The 17,545-nt window shown below is 57.9% G+C and overlaps 2 protein-coding genes across 3 annotated transcripts in view; one reads left to right on the top strand and one right to left on the bottom strand.

Annotated features, from left to right (window-relative positions):
* SMARCB1 (SWI/SNF related, matrix associated, actin dependent regulator of chromatin, subfamily b, member 1) overlaps positions 1–3,835 on the top strand; it is a 28,383-nt gene extending 24,548 nt beyond the window's left edge. For both annotated transcript variants that reach the window (XM_054592653.1, XM_054592651.1), the window contains exons 8-9: positions 2,864–2,995; positions 3,420–3,835. In XM_054592653.1, coding sequence (XP_054448628.1) covers positions 2,864–2,995; positions 3,420–3,459 — 172 coding nt within the window. In that variant the 3' untranslated portion in view covers positions 3,460–3,835. The remainder of the gene's footprint in view (positions 1–2,863; positions 2,996–3,419) is intronic.
* Positions 3,836–6,067: 2,232 nt separating this feature from the next.
* Positions 6,068–8,312, bottom strand: DERL3 (derlin 3). Its single transcript, XM_054592881.1, has 7 exons — positions 8,217–8,312; positions 8,025–8,090; positions 7,878–7,951; positions 7,670–7,763; positions 6,976–7,171; positions 6,360–6,450; positions 6,068–6,255 (listed from the first exon to the last, which is right to left on the bottom strand). Exons 1-7 carry the CDS (start codon positions 8,307–8,309, stop codon positions 6,174–6,176), a joined length of 696 nt encoding a protein of 231 aa, XP_054448856.1. The 5' UTR covers positions 8,310–8,312; the 3' UTR covers positions 6,068–6,173.
* Positions 8,313–17,545: the final 9,233 nt, after the last annotated feature.

Raw genomic sequence — 17,545 nt, 5'->3', positions numbered from 1 at the left:
TGCTGTTGTCCATTTGTGTATCTTCTTTGGAAAAATGGCTGTTCCGGTCCTTTGTTTTTAATTTCTTTTCTTTTTCTTTTAATTGAGTTTTAAGAGCTCTTCCTATAGCCTGGATACAAGTCCCTTATCAGACACATGATTTACAAATATTGTCTTCCATTTTGTGGGTTGTCTTTTCACTTGTGACAGTGCACTTTGAAGTACAAAAGTTTTACATTTTGATGCAATCCAATTTATCTATTTTTCCTTTTGTTGCCTGTGCTTTTAGTATCACACGTAAGAAACCATTGCTTAATCCAAGGTCTTGTTGTCCCAGCACCATTTATTATTAGAAAGACTGTTCTTTCCTCATTGAGTGGACTTGGCATCTTTGTCCAAGTCAGTTGATCTTTTTTCTTCTTTCCTGAAGTCAGTTGATCTTGAACAAGAGGCTGACATCAGGCTTTGTCCCTCCCTCCTCCCAGCTGAGCGGCTGTGGGCAGGTCATTTCCCTCTCAGTCTGCGTTCTCCCATTTATACGGTGGGCATGGGAGTGCTTCCCAACTGGTCTATTGTGTCATGTGAGATCCCATTGAAAATTAACCTGAAGATACTTTATAAGCACGTTGCCTCATACATGGCCTTCCCCGCCCAGGCTCGGGGTCTCCACCTGGACACTGGGGTGTTAGGGTCTTTGAGGCACGTGAATCACCTGGAGGGGTGGGAGGCAGGGTGGGTCTGTGCCTGTGTGTCCTCCCCCACCGTGGAGTCAGGCCTGCTGGCTCCAGGCCCCATTCTTGTTTTGAGCAGTTCTTATTTTAGAATAAACCAACTGGAGTGGAATCTTCCCAGGGCCAATAGGGATAAACAAATGGGCCTCAAGGATCCACCCACCAGCTCTTGTTTAAATTAAAGGGAAAACATGTTTTCTTCCCTTTGGTGTGGGCTTGGCGCCTTTCATGTCTGCCCTCCTGAGGAAGGCGGTTGCGGTCCCGTGGCCCTCGAGGTGAGGAATGATGTTTGGGTCTGTGGCTGGGTGGTTCCTGGATTGTCAAACCACTACATTGGTTGGAGAACAGCTGTCAGGGATATTTAGGAGAGGTTGGCCCCAGGGTACTAAGGGGTAGGGGCTGGTGCTGCTCAGTCACTGGTCTCTGAGTCACCAGCTCGAACTCAGACTCCTGGGCCTTGTGGGTGCGGACCCCCAGGCCCAGCTTCAGCAGCAAGAGGTGATCCCCACTTCCGCAGGGATGCCGCGGCTAGCTCTGGGCTGTGGTGCCAGCCTCAGCCTGCTCCCTGAGCTGTGTCGTGTACTCGTGATGGCTGAGACCCCAGTCCAAGAGAGCAGCATAGGGTGGCTGGAACAGACCCTTGTCTGTCCCATGCTGGCAGGTGTCCTGAGGAGTCAGGGCTCTGCAGTTAGGCCTGGGCGGTCATTCCTCTCTAGCCAACCTCTCATGGGACCTTGGGCACAGGCTTTGGGGATGCTGTGTAAGAAGGCTCCGGCCCATAGGGAGCTCCCCAGTGGATGTATGCTAGCTGCTTTAATAAGTGTAATCCTCGGAAAACCCCTCAGGCCAATAATCTCTTTCCTATTTTCCAGATGAGGTGTCAAAACCAAGGCCGCCCCACTGGGGGCCTATTTCATTTCATTCCATCAATATCCACCAGGCACCTCCCCTGGGCCTTGCCTGCCCTCTCTTCCCAGAGCTGACGGTGCTTCGCAGGGCCGCAGGCTTCCGATGCAGACTCCTGATGGGCTATGGTGGAGCAGGGCAGACTCCTGTGATGGGGCTGAGCCTCAGGAGAAAGGCGCAGCCGCCCAGCTGGAGGAGAAGGGGCCTGGGGAGGCTGGAGTGGTGATACGGGGAAGGGGTAGGGCTTCGCTCTGAGGCTTGTCTGCCAGGCCAGGGGTTTGGGCTGTTGCTCTGAAGGTGGGAGGCACACAGGCCCTCCTGGCAGTTGTGGCCCCCATGCCTCTGCAGGCTCCTGTCCCACAGACCTGGAAACCAAGGCTCAGAGAGGTAGCAGCTCAGCTTTGTCCTCCCTCCCTTGGTGGTCTGTCCACCCCCTACTTCCCCCCACCCTGCACCTTCATGGACTTTGTCCAGGCTGAACACCCCCCACCCCCACTGTTTCTACTTGGAAAGAGGATGTGTAGGTGGCCTTTGGGGTAAGGGACCCCTGGGTAGAGTCGTAAGGGGATGTGGGTTCGGGGCCCAACTCTCTGCTCTAAGCAACTAGTCCAGCCTTCCTGGAGCTTATTTCAACCCTGGTGAAGTGGGCTGAGGGGCAAGTGTGTGGAACATTTGGGAGCAGGCTGGCTAGGTGGACCCTCCGTGAGGGGGTGTCCAGGACTCTTGGCTGGCCCCCTCCTTTTGCTCTCCTTTCACCCTCCTCTACCTGTGGGTCCTGGCTCTGGACACTGAGCAGTGCAGAGTTTCCCCTTTCACCACCCTGGCAGTAACAGCTGGCTCAGCCACGTGTTCTGTCAAAGGAACCACCTCCCTAGCGAACGCCTGTCTTCAGTCTCCCAGAGGAGCACACAAAGCAGCAGCAAAGGGCCCGCTGCTTTGAAGGGAAGCCCAGGGTCATGGGGGCAGCACTGCTGTGGCCAAGGGAGGTGCTGGCATCTCTGCCTTGAGGCTGGGGTAACAGGGACATCCCAGACTGCCCCTATCAGGAGTGTTGCTCTAAGGAGCTGGGCATGGAAATGGGCCCAGCTGAGAGGTGGAGGAGGAAGCAGGAAAGGCTTGGACTGTATCACCATGCCCTGGCTCCAGCGTTCCAGCCGTTGGCCGGCAAAATAGACAGTGGTTTCTGGGGGTCTTCCCACCTGCTCTTCTGTGAACTAGCACTTTCTTCTCTTCCCGTACCCTCCCAGTGAGAACCCCCTGCCCACGGTGGAGATTGCCATCCGGAACACAGGAGATGCCGACCAGTGGTGCCCGCTGCTGGAGACCCTGACTGATGCCGAGATGGAAAAGAAGATCCGTGACCAGGACAGGAACACAAGGTACCCCCGCCCCTCAGATGCCTGCAGCTGGCTCGCCCACAGACACTGCCTTCCAGGCAGGCGTAGAACCATCGCCTTTCCCCAGTGACCCAGTTTCTTTGTGTCCTTCTGGGAGGGGACCTGTGTGCGTGTCCCAGGATGATGAATCCCAATCTAACCCCTAGGATACAGATTTCAAACCTTGCAGGGAACAAAAGTAAGCCCTTAGACTGCGTCTGACCCAGGTTAAGCTCAGACCCAGGTTTTGGGGCCCCTGATGAGGTGGGCAGGGCCTGAGCAGGCAGGCGAGAGAAGGGGCTGGGAATCCCACCTGCCTTGTCTCGTCTCTGTGTCCTCTCCCCTGGCCGCCCAAAGAGCCCTGGGGATGGCAGATGCCCAAGGCTTGGGAGCTGGCCCTGGCTCACCACCCTCTCCCCTCCTACAGGCGTATGAGGCGTCTTGCCAACACTGCCCCAGCCTGGTAACCAGCCCATCAGCGCTTGGCTCCCACGGAGCGTTCAGAAGACCGGCCTGCCTCTCCATCTTCCAGCAAAGAGGGAGGCAAGGGGGCACCCAGGGCCGTCCTGAGCAGCACGGGCACGGAGGCCTTCCAGGTCGCCCTCCCCCGGGCACACTTTCCATTTGCTGAGCCCTAGTCCCCACCACCCCAGTCTCTGGTCAAGAAGAGGCCTCATTTTGGGTTGTGTTTTGTTTTTGTATAGGAGCCCCAGGCAGGGCTAGTAACACTTTTTAAATAAAAGGCAACAGGTCATGTTCCATGTCTTCAAAGTGGTAGCATAAAAATAAGAATGGAGGAGAGCAGGGCGCTGGTCCTGTTGGGGTGGTGTGGCCAAGGCTGGGAGCCCAGCCTCACCCTGCTCTGCCTCAGATCCCCAGGTGCTGACAGGGCTCCAGCCCCAGTAAGATCTGAGTTAGAGTGGAACCCTTGCTTTTTGTTGGGCGCTCCAGTCCTGCACCACCAGCACCGGTGCTTGGATGTCTTTGTAGAGCGGGAGAAATGATAGGTGTGGTCATGAGGCTCAGAGGGCGGGGGAGCCCAGGCCCAGTTGCCCTTCAGTGAGCTCTACCCACTTTTCTTGGTCTTGTGGAGCAACCTGCGGCTCTCGGGCTATCCCTGCGCTCTGCCGGGCCAAGGGAATCAGGCTGTCCTTGCTGGGAGCGCTGCTTCTCTGGAGTTCTGCATAGGCCCCGCCCTACTGTGCAGACACTGCAGGGGCATCAGCAGCCTGGGTGCCTGTGCCCGGCTCTGCCAGCTGCAGCAGGTGTGCGGCACTCTCGGCACACCTCCCAGTCGTGCACGTGTGGCTGGCACATGGCCAAGGCCAGCTCCTCCCTCCCAGGCTGGTTGTGAGGAAGAACACATGCAGAGCAGCACACCTGGCCTGGTGCAGGCCTACGGGGAGGCGTTGTGTGTGGGAGAGGCACAGCCCTGGGCCTCTTCCCAGCTCTGCCTTCAGTGAGCTTGCCATCACCTCTGCATCCTCACCCAATCTGTTAACACAGGGATGTTCCCGCTCCACAGAAGGGACATGTATGGGTCTCGCTAACTCAACCGCTACTTGGTGAATTGGGCACACAGCTGCACTTACTGAAGATAACAGACCCAGACCCCCAGCACTGGGCTGGTGCCACCTTCAGTTGCTGGCAGGTCCTTCTCCAGCCAGGGCAGGGCTGAGGGTCAGGACTGCTGTGCTCCCTGGGAGTTTGACGGGGGCCCCGTGGCATCTGGTTCCTAGCCTGAGTAGGGATTGGGGTCCTCCATTGCGAGGACATAGGGTAAGATGGGCCTTACCATCTAGGCTGAGGGCGGGGGGTCCTGTGAGCGTGTTCAAGGACATAAAAGCTCCCAGGGGATTTGTACTCAGGCTCCTACCCTTCATCTAGGAGTGGAACTTGCTGGAGCAAGGGGCCAGTGGGGCTTCATTGGAGGGCCGTGACAAAGATTCTAGGCCCACGCCGTGTTGGCCTTACAAACTAGTGGGCTCCATTGGCAAGGTGTTTACTTGGTCTGTGGGGCAGGAGACAGCCCTGGGGCTCCATAACTGGGGGGATGGAACACACGCTGCCTGCCCTGTCCCACTGGGCAGGTCAGCCACCTGCCTGCAAGAGCCTGTGGAAGGGCCAGCACACCAGGCCCAGGTCTGAGCCCACACTGATGCAGGGTCAGCTGCTGCTTTGCAAGGCTTCCTTACAAAATTAAGGTGTACGCTAAAGCGAATATGTTCGTCATCTATGAATGTGACAAGCACTGTGCTATATTGACTGTCGAGAAGAAACCATAATGCAGACTGGTCTATGGCAATAAGGAAAGCTGGCCAGGTCATCTGATGCCCACTTTACAGAGGAGAAGTGAGCTGTGGAGTCGGATAAGGCACCTGTGGTCCTCAGCTAACAAAGGCAGGGACAGGACTTCCCAGGGTTCTCGGCCTCAGCCAGTGGAGAACTGTGCTAAGGTGAAAACTTTTCAAGGCTTTGGAGTCACAGGAAGGACAGAGGACCCAGTCCTGGCTCTCCTCTGCACCTGACCCCATGGGGCCTTGGCCATGTCTTAGTTGCTCAGCTGGAAAATGTGACAAAGGTCCACTTGTTGGTTGTTGGTAAGGCACAGGAAGGGCTGAGTGAGGCATCAGCTGCCGGTAGGAGCTTGTGCCCCAAGCCCCACAAAGACCAGGCTTGACACAACCAGGGACAGCTTGTGTTGGCCCCTGCTACCAAGATCTGGCCAGCCCCCTCTCTGGCAGAGAGCAGAGGCCCCACACAGATGGGATTTGTCCAAGTTTCCACTGAGGCCCCGGAGAGCCTGGGATGAGAACCCCTTGACTGCCATCTGTGAGCTCAAAGCTCTGCGTGGTAACTGTGGACGGGTTCTTGACCTCTCAGCCTCCCATCCTGTCACCTACAGTTGGTCTGAGAGGGCAGTCCAGGGCAGAGGGTGGGCAGGGCGAGCCAGGCTTGATGGCCCTAGGTTAGGACCAGCAGCACCTGCGCAGCATGGAAGGGTGCGGCTAGGTGAGGCAAGGGGAACCAGTGCTGTGGGCAAAGAGGCTACAAATTATTCTGTTTATTTGGGTGGAAAGCCTCCAGGACAGGTTGCCATGCTGCAAGTAGGGGTTAGGGATGGGATGGAGACTTGACCGATACTGGGGAAACAGCCCCCTGGGGCTGGCCTTGGGTGGGGTCACTGCTGCAGGGGTCCTGGCTGTTCTTCAGGGAGGGGCAGGTAATTGGGATCCTCTTCTGGGGCATCCAGGAGCAGCTTCCTATGGGGAGGAACCCAGGCTGAGCTGAGGCCCGCATGGGTCCCCCAGGGAGTCGAGAGCTGTCTGAGGGAGAGTAGGGGCAGGGTGTCACCTCCAGTACTCACAGGAAGCCAGGGGTCAGCAGTAGCCTCTTGCCTCCGGGCTGGTTGGGAAAGACATCCTCCAGGAAATAGTAGATGTGTCCCACAGCAATCCCTGTGGGAGAGCCGAGGACTACCAAGGCCACCCTCCCTCCTTGGTCTGGAGCCCGGGGCCAACACAGCCTGCTCTGGGCCTCCATGTGCAGCCCTGGAGGCCTAGCCAGGCCCAGGGAAACCTCAGGCCTCAGTGCATGAGTGCCCAACGTTCTGTACAGCCTGGCAACCCAGGATGGGGCTGGGGTTGGCCCTGAAGGAGTATTTCAGGACCCAGGACCTGGGAGGGGAGGATCTGAGAACATCAAAGGAGTGGGGGCAGCCATGGCTGGAATGCTGACATACCTATCCCCAACCTAGTCAGGACCCACACAAACTTCAGCAAGTGAGGCCTGGAGGTGTGAAGCCTGTAGGCCTGCTGGCTTGTTCAAGGGGCTATAAGAACAGAGATGCAGGGGCCGAGGTGTGGGGCGGGGGGTGTGGGGGCGGGGTTGGCACACAAATGAGGTCCAGTGTAGGTAAGAGGGAGGGCTCCTGCAGAGCAGCCAGCTTGGGATGGACTGGCTGGCTGAACAGGCAGGCTCACCCAGCAGGTCCACGAGGATCGAGTTGCCCAGCAGCATTGAGAAGCCCATGAGTGCCCAGGGCAGGAATGGCGCCTGGAAGGTGAGGAGGCCGAAGAAGTTGACCCTCACCTGAGGGCTGCGGCGGCTCCACACATACACCAGCATGGCTGTGAGGGCCTGGCCCAGGAAGAACAGGCTGCCCAGGAACCCCAGCAGCTGGGCCAGAGTCAAGGTGCTAGGAGGCCCTCCTCTGGTGGAGGCCTCAGTGCCTGCCCAGGGCCCGCCTGACTTGCTAAATCCCTGCAATCCTACTGGTTTCCCTACCCTCGCCTAGGTGTGCCCTTCCCAATCTAAGGCCATATTGTGGCCTTCAAGCCCTCCGTGACCTGCCCTGATTCTCCACCTCACCCCAGCCTCCCACCATTGTCCATCCTTGCCCAGGTTTTTCCTGCTGCTGGCTTTTAGGCCTCAGCCCCGAAGCACCCCACCTGGCTCTCCTTCACATCACCCTGTGGTTTTGTGTTGTTTTTGGGGGGGCGGGGGGTACAACCCTGAAGATCTAGCCCTGGTGCCAGGGGCTGAGCACACAATACTCGCTGAATACACCCTAAGCTAGAGTCCCTCCCAGCCTGGGCACTTGTGTTGTGGCCCAGGACCCACGAAGGTTGGATGCAGAAGGGCCGGGCCTGAGGTTGCAGAGCCTGGGAAGGATACAATCATGAGGACTCCCCCAAAGAGAAACATGAAGACGAAGTCAGCCTTGCGGCCACGGAAGGAACCCTCCTCCAGCATGCGGCAGTAGCGGAACCTGTGGAGTCCGTATAGGAAGTGCCAGCGCGCAGGGCCTCAGTTTCCCGCTCCCAGCCGTCTTAGCCCGGCAGGCCCGCCCACTCCCCGCCTGGGTCCGTGCAGCACAGGATACACGAAGAGCATGTTGAAGAAGAAGCTGAATCCCAAGGGCCCGAAGAAGAGGAAGTTGGTGAGAAGCCTCCAGACCTGAGAAGGGCAGGCGGTCAGGCGCGGGGCCTACGGGGCTGGGCCGTCAGGTGCAAGGGCAGGGTGGCCTCACCTGGAACTTCCGGAACACGAGGTGCGGGTTGAAGTAGAGCTGGAAGGGGCTAAGGAGCTCCAGCTGCTGCGGAGCCAGGGGTGCGTCAGGTCTGCCACCGGGATCCAACCTTAACCTGGTGACCACCCCCCCCCCCCGCCGCCCACCCTGGGCTGTAACCATGGTGACTCCCCACCCGCCCAGTAAGCTCACCACGGCGGCCGTGGTGAGGACGCAGGCCGTGGTGTAAGCCCGCGTCACTGCCGGCACCTGAAGAAACTCGGCCGCCAGCCCCTGCCACGCCATTGAACCTTCTCAAGCACGCGTGGCCCCTACTCCTGCCAGCTCTTTAACCCGCCTCCAAGCCCCGCCTCTCCACCTTCGGCCAATCAGCGTGGGAACCGATTTGTGCCCGGGCAGGGAGAGGAGCCTGGGGCCAGGTAACCAATAGGAGGAGGAAGCGGGAGCTGGGGGGAGGGGCGGAGACGTGGGCGGGTTAAGCTTTGGGGCCAATGAGCTAGCCCCGCAGTTGAGCACGTGGCGGTTGTTGTGATGGCAGCGGTGGCGGCGCGGGAGACCGTGCAGCCAATGAGGAACTGACCGCTTCGCGGCAAGCTATAAGGACGACCAATAGGGAGGACCCACGGGGCCACTCTGTGCGTGGGGCTAAGATTACTCGTCAGTGGAGACTTGATCCAGGCACAACTGAACTGGAAGCGACGGGGACTTGTAGTGTGGGCGGGGCGGGGCGGGGCGGGGCGGGGCGGGACTCAGAGTCAGGCTGTGCAGCTCCGTGCGTCCACCTTGGGCAATCCTGCTCGCCTCTGAAAACCAGAGACAGTGCCACCTCATCCACAGCAAGGGCGGCGCTCGGCAGCCAGTCCAAAACCCCGCGCGTCCAGGGCCCTGGTAGAACACGTCACCTCCTTGAGGAGATTTCTAGGGGTCCCGCCAGAGGAGGGGCCAGGTTGGGGACTTGCAGACCCCATGGCATGCGAGGGTGCAGCAATGTGCTGGAGCAGGTGGACAGGCTGGAAGGGACCTCACATTAGTTTAATGGGAAAGAAACTCCATTTATTCATTCTATGAAAGTCAACTATTGACCGCCGACTGTGTGTTCGGCACTGTTCTGGATGTTGCATGTGCAGCAGCCAGCACCGGATGGTGTTACCGAGGGGATGAGCAGTCATAGATCTGTGCTGATATGAGAGCTATTGTTCACAGGACAGTGAGCTGACAGAAATAACAGCTAAGCGCGGGGTGGAGGGTCAGGTAATGGGCCCCATGCTAGGATGCGGGTGATCTGAGATGTCTCAGTGAAGAGGTGATGCCTGACTGTCACTTTTAAAAGATTCCTGTGGCTGTTGTGAGAACAACAGAGTGCCAGAGGAATCAGTGAGCAGGAGGCTGCAACGGACCTGCAGGGTGGACTCTGGAGGTTAAGGAGAGGTGGGATGTGGGTTGGCAGGCCGGCTGGACAGAGCTGTGAGAGAGACATCAAGGGTGATTTCGAGGCCTGAACCACAGGATGGATAGAAGGGGGTGAACTTTTCCAAGATGGAGGATACTGGAGGGAAAGGGGACCCAGACTCTCCACCTCTGACTTAGCATGTCGATGGAGAGCCCTGTTCTGACCTCACTGAGTTTGAGTGACATCCGCCTAAAAAAATCCAAGTGTGGTGTTGGGGAAAAGGTCAGGTAAGTGATCTAAATGTGGTTATCATTAATCAATAGATCAATGGCATTTGGAGTCCTGGGCCTGTATGAGATGTCCAAGGGACAGACTGAGAAAAGAAGAGGCCAGGCCAGGGCAGCTGGACCTTCACTGGTCAGAGAGGGAGGCAGACCCAGCAGGGGAGGTGGGGAGAGGGTGGGCATGTGGGGGGTGGGCAGGAGTCGAGCCAAGGAAGGGCTTCAGGAGCAAAGCTGTGAGAAGTCCCCAGATATTGGGAAGGGACTGTGGGATGCAGCCATGCCAAGGTTCCTGGTGGCCAGGATAATAGTGAGCATAAGGGAGAGGAAGGTGGCCAGGCTGCTGTGCCTTATTGAATGTGGGGAGCTCAGCTTAGACATAAGTGTGGAAGATGAGGGTTGCTCCGGACAGGGCCCCGAGATCCCCGAGGAGACTAGAATGGGGGGGAACCAGCCAAGAAATTTATCTCAGGTGGATCCCAAGAGAAGGAGGGATCCATTAGGGCACCAAGAAGGGTCTTCTGGAGACTGGCTCAAGGAGCCCCCCGCTCTGGAGGGGCATGGAGGGGAAGGCAGGGAGAGGCTGGGAGCACTGAAGGGAGATGTGCATTTAGTTCAGCAGTGAGGAGAGGTCTGGCCTGGTACAGCAGGAAGGGGACCCGGGTGTTGAGAGGCTGGGTGATGGGAGCAGGCTGAGGGAGCCCCCCGCAGCCAGCCTCCATTTTCCAGCGAAGCAGGCCAAGGTCATGTTTGAGGTGGGCTGGACAGAGTAGATGCCATCAAGGTGAAGGCATGGCAGCAGGGCGGGGATCCAGGGCCTCAGACGCCAGGGCGGGCACCTGCCTGTCACGAAGGAGCCAGAGAGGAAGGTCAGGTTTCTTGTCTGCATGGGGAAGGGGAGGTATTCCTGCCCCCAGGCACTTAGCAGGCGCTGGCTGGCCCTCCACTCAGGGTCAGGCTGGGGCTAACAGGAGGGGCTGTCATTGTCAACAGGGGCGTCTGTCTCCCCTTAGACCGGGCTGATAAGGCAGGCGCCCAGTTTGAGGGCGGAGAAGCACATTCCTGGGAGGCTGGGAACCCAGGTGGGGGCAGCCAGCTGGGCCAGACATCTAGGGAGCAACGGCTGGCTTTCACTGCAGATTCTCCCCTCTCAGAGCTTCAAATTATCCTCAGATGGGGAAACTGAGGCCCATAGGAGGCAGAGCAAGGCCCATGGTCCAGTCCAGGCTTTTCCTGTCCAGGATCCAGGCCCAAGACTGGCAACTCTGGAGACACCAGGTCTACTTCTCCGCCAGCTCTCCAGCACCTTCAGTTATTCGTGGAGAGAAGCCCTGGGCACCACACGTTCCCAGGGGCCTAGAGACGATGGCAGGCGGTGTGCTGGATGCTAACATCGCTTTAGTTACCTCTCTTCAGCCCTGCTGGCTGGGCCCACCTCCTCTCTCCTGTGCTGAGGGGTGTGGCAGGAGGAGGGACTGTGTTTCTTTGCCAAGGTGGCAGTGGGCCCTGCCCCCAAGCTGCCTCTCTGGCCCTGCAAACCTGCCTGTTGCTGCAGAGCAAGAAGCCCCAGGATGCCCAGATCTGGACACACCCAGAGGACCCTTAAATCCCCTGTCCAGGCACAGTGCCTGCAGGCAGGACAGCGTCCCCGAGTGCCCACCACGCCTGACTTCCTCCTCACTGGCCTCACGCACTAGGAGAGACCCTCACCAGCTGGTGATTATACAGAAACCTGGGGCCACTCCTGCCCCACCCCCAGCCCCACATCGAAGCTGATGTTCCCATGGAACTCTCCAGTCATTTCCCTCCCCTCCAACACGCCTCACTCCCACCGCCACCTCTTATCCAGGCCTCAGCCTCTTGCTCCTGGGACTGCCCCAGGTCTCTGGCTTTCATTCAGTCATTTTCCTCCTTACCAGCCCAGAGGCTCTGCTAACAGAGGACAGAAAGGAAGCCCTTCCTGAAGGGACCAGAGTTCGCATATCTTCTGTTAGGGCCCCACACACTTCATTCATCCGTTCATTCATTCATTCATTCATTTTTATTTTAGAGAGAGAGGAAAGGGGAGGGAGAGAGGCAGGGAGGGAGAGAGGGAGAAACCTAGACTGGTTGTTCCACCTATTTATGCGTTCATTGATTGACTCTCGTATGTGCCCTGACTGGAGATCGAACCCACAACCTTGGCATATTGGGAAGATGCCCTAATCAACTGAGCTACCTGGCCAGGGCTACTTAATTTTTAGATGTATTTTATTCCAAATGCCTGTGGTAACAAACCAGAAGAATCAGAAACAACGTGTTTTTGTGTGCATGCTGGAGGCCGCTGCCTTTTCCTTTTGACCGCACAGGGCACCCCTTGCTGGCCCTGAACATCCTTTGTTCAGGGCCTTTCCTCAGGGGCTGTGAGAGCTCTGTGCTCACTTCCTTCCGGCACATGGACTCCCAGGACCATGGTGGGTGAGCCTCCACTGAAGCTTCAGCCAGCCCCTCCCAGGAGCAGCTGTGTCCCCGTTGGCCCTTCCTGTCTGTGCTGTGGGGTATTTTTAGCACCGAATCTGGAACCTACTCAGCAGCAGCTGCTCATGGCTGGAGTACAAGAATAACAAACCGTCCAGGTGGGCTACGTCAGGCCTGGGCAGCAGAGTGAGCGACCGGGGCCTGGCCCTCTGAGCCTGGTAGCAGAATCTGGACTTGGCAGGAAATAGTGGGTCTCTGGGTGGGACGGGCAGGGAGAAAGCAGAGGCTGAGCAGGCATTAGCCAGACCCAACAGGGGAATAGCCTGTGCAAAGGTCCTGAGGTGGCATGGAGGGACAGGGCAGGCAGGGGCAAGGAGAAGGAGCTGCGTGTGATGCGAGGCTGGAGAGGGCTGGGGCTGGGCTGAACGGGGCCGTGTAGGCTGTTTGTCCCATGTCCCACAGGCAGTGGGGAGCCACAGGAGAGTTTTCAGCACGGTGGTGAGGTTAGTATCAGACGGCGGCTCTTCGGAAGAAGGGGACAACAGTATAAGCAGTGGTCAGAGTGGAGGAGGATGGCAGTGGCCAGCAGTGGCAGGTCCATGACAGAGAGGGAGTGAGTGAGTCAAGAAGGTGGGAGCCACGACCTTAGCTCTTGGTAGAGGGCTGAGACATGGGAAAGGGCCAGGCCTGGGAGGGAGACCACCCATGGTTTGGGACTGGTTTGGGGTGCTCTGGTGACACGACTGCCTCCCTGGCCACCCAGCCCAGTCCCCCCAGTTCCTTGCCCCCTGTGGCTCTTGTCATGCCCGCAGAAGCTCTGTGCTATAGTCTTTCTATCCCTGGTGTCTGCTGCAGCACTGGGCACAGGCAGGCCTCAGGCCTGGACTCCAGGGCTGGATCCGCTGCCTTAGGCTGGCGGTGGGCTCTGGCCCCTCCCCTCCTCCCAGGCGTCCACGTCTCTGTGCAGTGGACCAGTTGGATGAGTCTGTCTGTAGGCTTTCCTCTAGCTTAAAGGCGGTGCTCTGGCCTATGATGGGAACATTCAAGATTTCTGGGCGAGGTCCCTTCCAGTAACAGTCATGACTGGCCTCCCCCACCAAAGCCAGTTCCTGCTGTGAATGAGCGAAGGTTTGTGAGCGAGAATGCACTAGGGAAGGACTTTCTCCCAAGCCTGTGTCCTCACCTGCCTCCTCCTGATCCTGAGCTCTCAGTTGCCTGTGGTCAGGAATATCCACGGAAGCCTGAAGGGCGTGGGAGGGGAGCGACAGAGCTCCCCTGTCCTGCAGGAGCTCTCCCTCTGGCAGGGAGACTCAGACTCTCATACTAAGCAGGGAGGGAGCTTGGCCAGAGGGGGCTGCCAGGCAGGAGGGCTCTTGACAAAGACAGTGGTGGAATGGAGAGAGGAGAGGGCACGCTAGGCAGAGAACGGCTTGAGCAAAGGTGTGGAGGCAGGAATGAACTCTTGTCTCACGGGTGAGGAAGGGCCACTGTGGGGTGGGGGTGCTCAGAGCCAGTCCCTATGGTAATAACAGCTGCTCGGTGACCTCTCGCCGAGTCTGCCCCACAGGTTTTACTAATCTTACTTAAGCCTCACCAACACCTTACAAAGTAGGTTACTATTACAAATAAGGAAACAGGCTCAGGCTGAGTAACATGCTTGAGGACACACAGCTAAAGAGGTACCAAGACACCAGTGTGCCAATCCTGGCTTTGCCACCACGAGAGGTGATGGAAGGGGCTGGTGAGGAGGTGGCAAATTGTCTCCACCCTATTTTGGGGGCACAGAGGGGGTTCATCACCTGCCTGAGCCCACGGAGGGCATCACCAACCAGCCAGCATCACGCAGCCTCAGACCATCCTGCAGCTGTCGTTCGGAGGCCAAATCTCTCTACCACCTCTGGGCTCCTGGAGTATCTCCGACAGGACTCTGCTCCCTGGATGCTCCCCTGCCACGCAGCTTGGGCATGTGGCTCCCTGTGGGCGCCTCGGTTTCGCTGTCTCCAGCCCTCGATGACTGGGCGAGATGGTCCTACTCAGCCCCAGCTGCCAGGCGAGCCTGAGCCTGTGCAGGTCTCTCACAACCCTCAGCAACTGCCTCTAGTACCCACTTCCTGCTGTGGCCACTGCTAGGATGTGAAAGCCACCTCAGCCTGTCCCCAGAGCCCCAGTGTCTACTGGGCCTCCCCCTCCCCCACCTCAGCTATTTTTCAGGCAGGCTGTGTTTTGGGAGAAGCAGATTATCTGCTTGGCAGCCTCAGCCAAATGACAGGGCCAGAATGTGAGTTCGCAAAGACAGAACTGGGAGACACGGTGAGAAGACTGCGAGTCTGGGCCGCATACCCGGGGGCTGCTGGGGCCTGGGCAGTGTGGCCCTGGGTGCCGGTGTGGAACCCGAGGCCACACTGTCCTACGTCTTCCTACTCATCACCTGCTGGTCAGATCACCAGGCAGTTCTGGTCTGTGGTCTGGCAGGGACCTGGAACGACAGGGGCCACCACTCTGGGAGCGCCTGCCCAGGACTAGTGACTCAGCTCCGGGCAGGGGGATGGAGAGGCTCAAAAAGGCCCAGGGTTCACTCACCTCACGCACCTGGTGTCCACAGGGACATCCCCGCCAAGCAGCCCAGGCCCCGCTCACACACATCCGGGGTGGGTTCTCCCTGGGCCAGGTGCTTGCCGAGCCTGAGACAGGAAGCTCCCACAAATGGGCTGGGGCAGTAACCCAGGTGTCCATGTCCCCGCCCCTGGTGATACCACCAGAACTTCTGGTTGCGCATTTTGCTCAAGACATTCTCCCAGCCCTCCCATGCCCTTCACTTTCATGAGGTATTGGGGGCCCCTTTAAGAAAATGAATGCAAAATTATAAATGCAAGATTAGGTACAGAAGTAAATATTTGCTTTGAATAAGAATGAGAACAAAACAAATGACAAGTTCATAGAAGCTGACAAATACTACCCTAAATCAAAAAACCCAGAAACAATTCCCTCCCTGTTCTGAAGCCTGTGGCTGGGTGCCCGCTGCACCCAGGTCAGGCAGGGGGTCAGTTAAAGAACCGGCCTGCGTTTACCTGGGCCCTGAGTGTCCCTCCGTAGCTGGGGAAACTGAGGCTGTGGTGTGGGGAGAGGCTTGAGGAAGGGGTGAGGGTGGACCCTAAAAGGGGTGGCCTGCCTGTTCAGCGCCATCCCAAAGCTGCACCAGGTGACCCAGTCACAGGGGACTGGCTGCTCTGGTGTCCTCCCCTCTCCCCTTCCATGGCCCTGCGGGGAGGGGCCTCCCCCAACCGTGGAATGCAGGCATCAGCCCTTCAGACTCTGGCCTAACCACCACCTCCCCCGAACTCTTTCCCTCCAGATGTGGGTGCAGCTGTATTTTTAGAACAGCCAACCACGAGGACATTCTTTCCTTCTAATTAAGATGACTTAAGTCTCCTATCCGCAATCAGCCCCATTGTTCAGTCCTCAAATATCAAAGAGTGGCCAGGAGGGGTTGCCTCAGCTGGTTGTAGGTTGGGTTTCTTTCTTTCTTTTGAATCATTAAGTTGGAAATGTGACCCAGAACTGGAGTAAATGCCAGCTCTGAGGTAGGGGGAGAGCAAAGCAGGATTTTGCGTGGAGCCTGCAGGAGCTGCCCCAGGGTCCTGCCCTCTGCACCCCTGCTTGGGCTGAGGATGTCCAGCTAGGGTGCAGCTCTCCCACCCATGTCCACCCACCCAAGGGTAGGGTCTGTCTGGGGATCAAAAGGGGCCTATGCCTACCCTCAGGATGCTCAGTGCTGGGAGGGTCAAGAGACACACAGGGGGCTGAGGGCCCAGTGCCTACCAAGTGGGTAGGTTATGAGGTCTTCACTGTACAGGTGAGCAAATGGAGGCTCAGAGAGAGGGTGTAGCTGGTAGAACTGCAGGCGCCCCTTTGGTATTGGCAGCTGCCAGGCCCATGGCCAGCCTGCTGGGCTTGGTGTGGGCTCATTGCCCACTGTGGCAGCCTGGTGTCTGAGGTCAGCAGACCTCTTGACCTCCACCAGGATGTCACTTCAGGAGGATCCTGGTGTGGGGCAGAGATGCCAGTCCAAGTGGGAGGAACAAGACTGTAAGGAGGAAGGGCCTTTGAGTAGCCTTGCATGTGGAGCAAAGGCTGTAGCACTTCCTACAAACCACAACTAACATAGGAGGAAACTGAGTCTCAAAGAAGCAGAAAAGTGGGCCCAGAGCCACTCAGCCTATTGGTGGCCAGGTGCTAGGTACCCCAGCCCACGGTAGGGTCCTACCCTCCACTCACCCTAGTGATGGACAGGCCTGCCACTTGGCTGAGCCTGGAGGAGAAGCCAGGGTGCAGCCTGAACCCTGGATGTAGGGGGAAGGCACCTACCCAGACCCCTGTCCCACCCCCATGGAGCAGGAGGAAGGCACACAGCATGGTAGAGGCCTGGTGGGTCTGGATGCCAGGCCTTCCTACCCATCTGGCGCCCAACCGGCCTGCTACACTGGACAGAGGAAGTGAAGTCACCCTAAGGCAGGTGCAGCAGGGGGCACCTGAGTCCGGAGGTCACGGGTCAGGCACGACTCGGGTGGAGGCAGACCCGTAATGAAGTACCACCGCGCCTGGGGCAGCACTGGCTCAGGCCCCTTTGTTCTGCCAAAACGGATCCCTTCGGAGGCGGCGGCGCTCGGCAGTACAGAATCCTTCAGAGCCCGGGCTTTGTCTCCCCCTCGCGGCAGGAGCGGGTCTTGGTGGCGTCGGGCAAACTGGAAAACCGGAGGGGGCGGAGCCTGGGCCGGGGTGGATGGGACCGCTGAGGGTCTGAAGGCCGAGCCCCTGGGATGCCCCTTTCTCCAGCCCTGGTCCCCAGGCCTGGGTAACAGCAGAGGCATTTTCTGGGATGGGCCGGGTCGGGGAGGCGATCTCGCCTCTTCTGCAGGTGTAAGGAAGAGCAGAGTCGGTCGGCCGGGGGTGGAGGCAGACTCGGCGGGAGTCAGCGCCAGCCGCTTAGCTACGGTATATTATTTTTTAGTGTGAACCAGCATTATGATTTACCTGTTCCTCCACTTCCTTGCTTCTCACCAATGAGCGGCTTTCGAGTGTATACCATAGTTTATTTCTCCGTTTTCCTGATGATTGACATTTGGATGTTAACAGTTTTCTGACAGAAAACTACATTTGTGAACAGAAATTCTTGAACGTGGTATTAAGAGTTTCCCTAAATTAAACCCAGGAGTGGAACTGCGGGAATTGCTGGGTTGCCAGGTATTTGCAACTTGAATTTACTAGCGACGCTCAAATTGCACTTTGAGTTGCTGCACCAATTTATATTTTCATCAGCCATACGAACCTTTCAAATGATTCTTGCCACTTAGGTATTGCCAGAATTAAGCTGCCAGCCTGCTGAGTGTGAAAAA

Source organism: Pteronotus mesoamericanus, unplaced genomic scaffold (assembly GCF_021234165.1).
Source record: "Pteronotus mesoamericanus isolate MK-2021 breed Mesoamerican mustached bat unplaced genomic scaffold, CSHL_Meso_final scaffold_371, whole genome shotgun sequence".
Classification (NCBI taxonomy): domain Eukaryota; kingdom Metazoa; phylum Chordata; class Mammalia; order Chiroptera; family Mormoopidae; genus Pteronotus; species Pteronotus mesoamericanus.
This window is presented reverse-complemented; position numbering and strand designations above follow the sequence as displayed.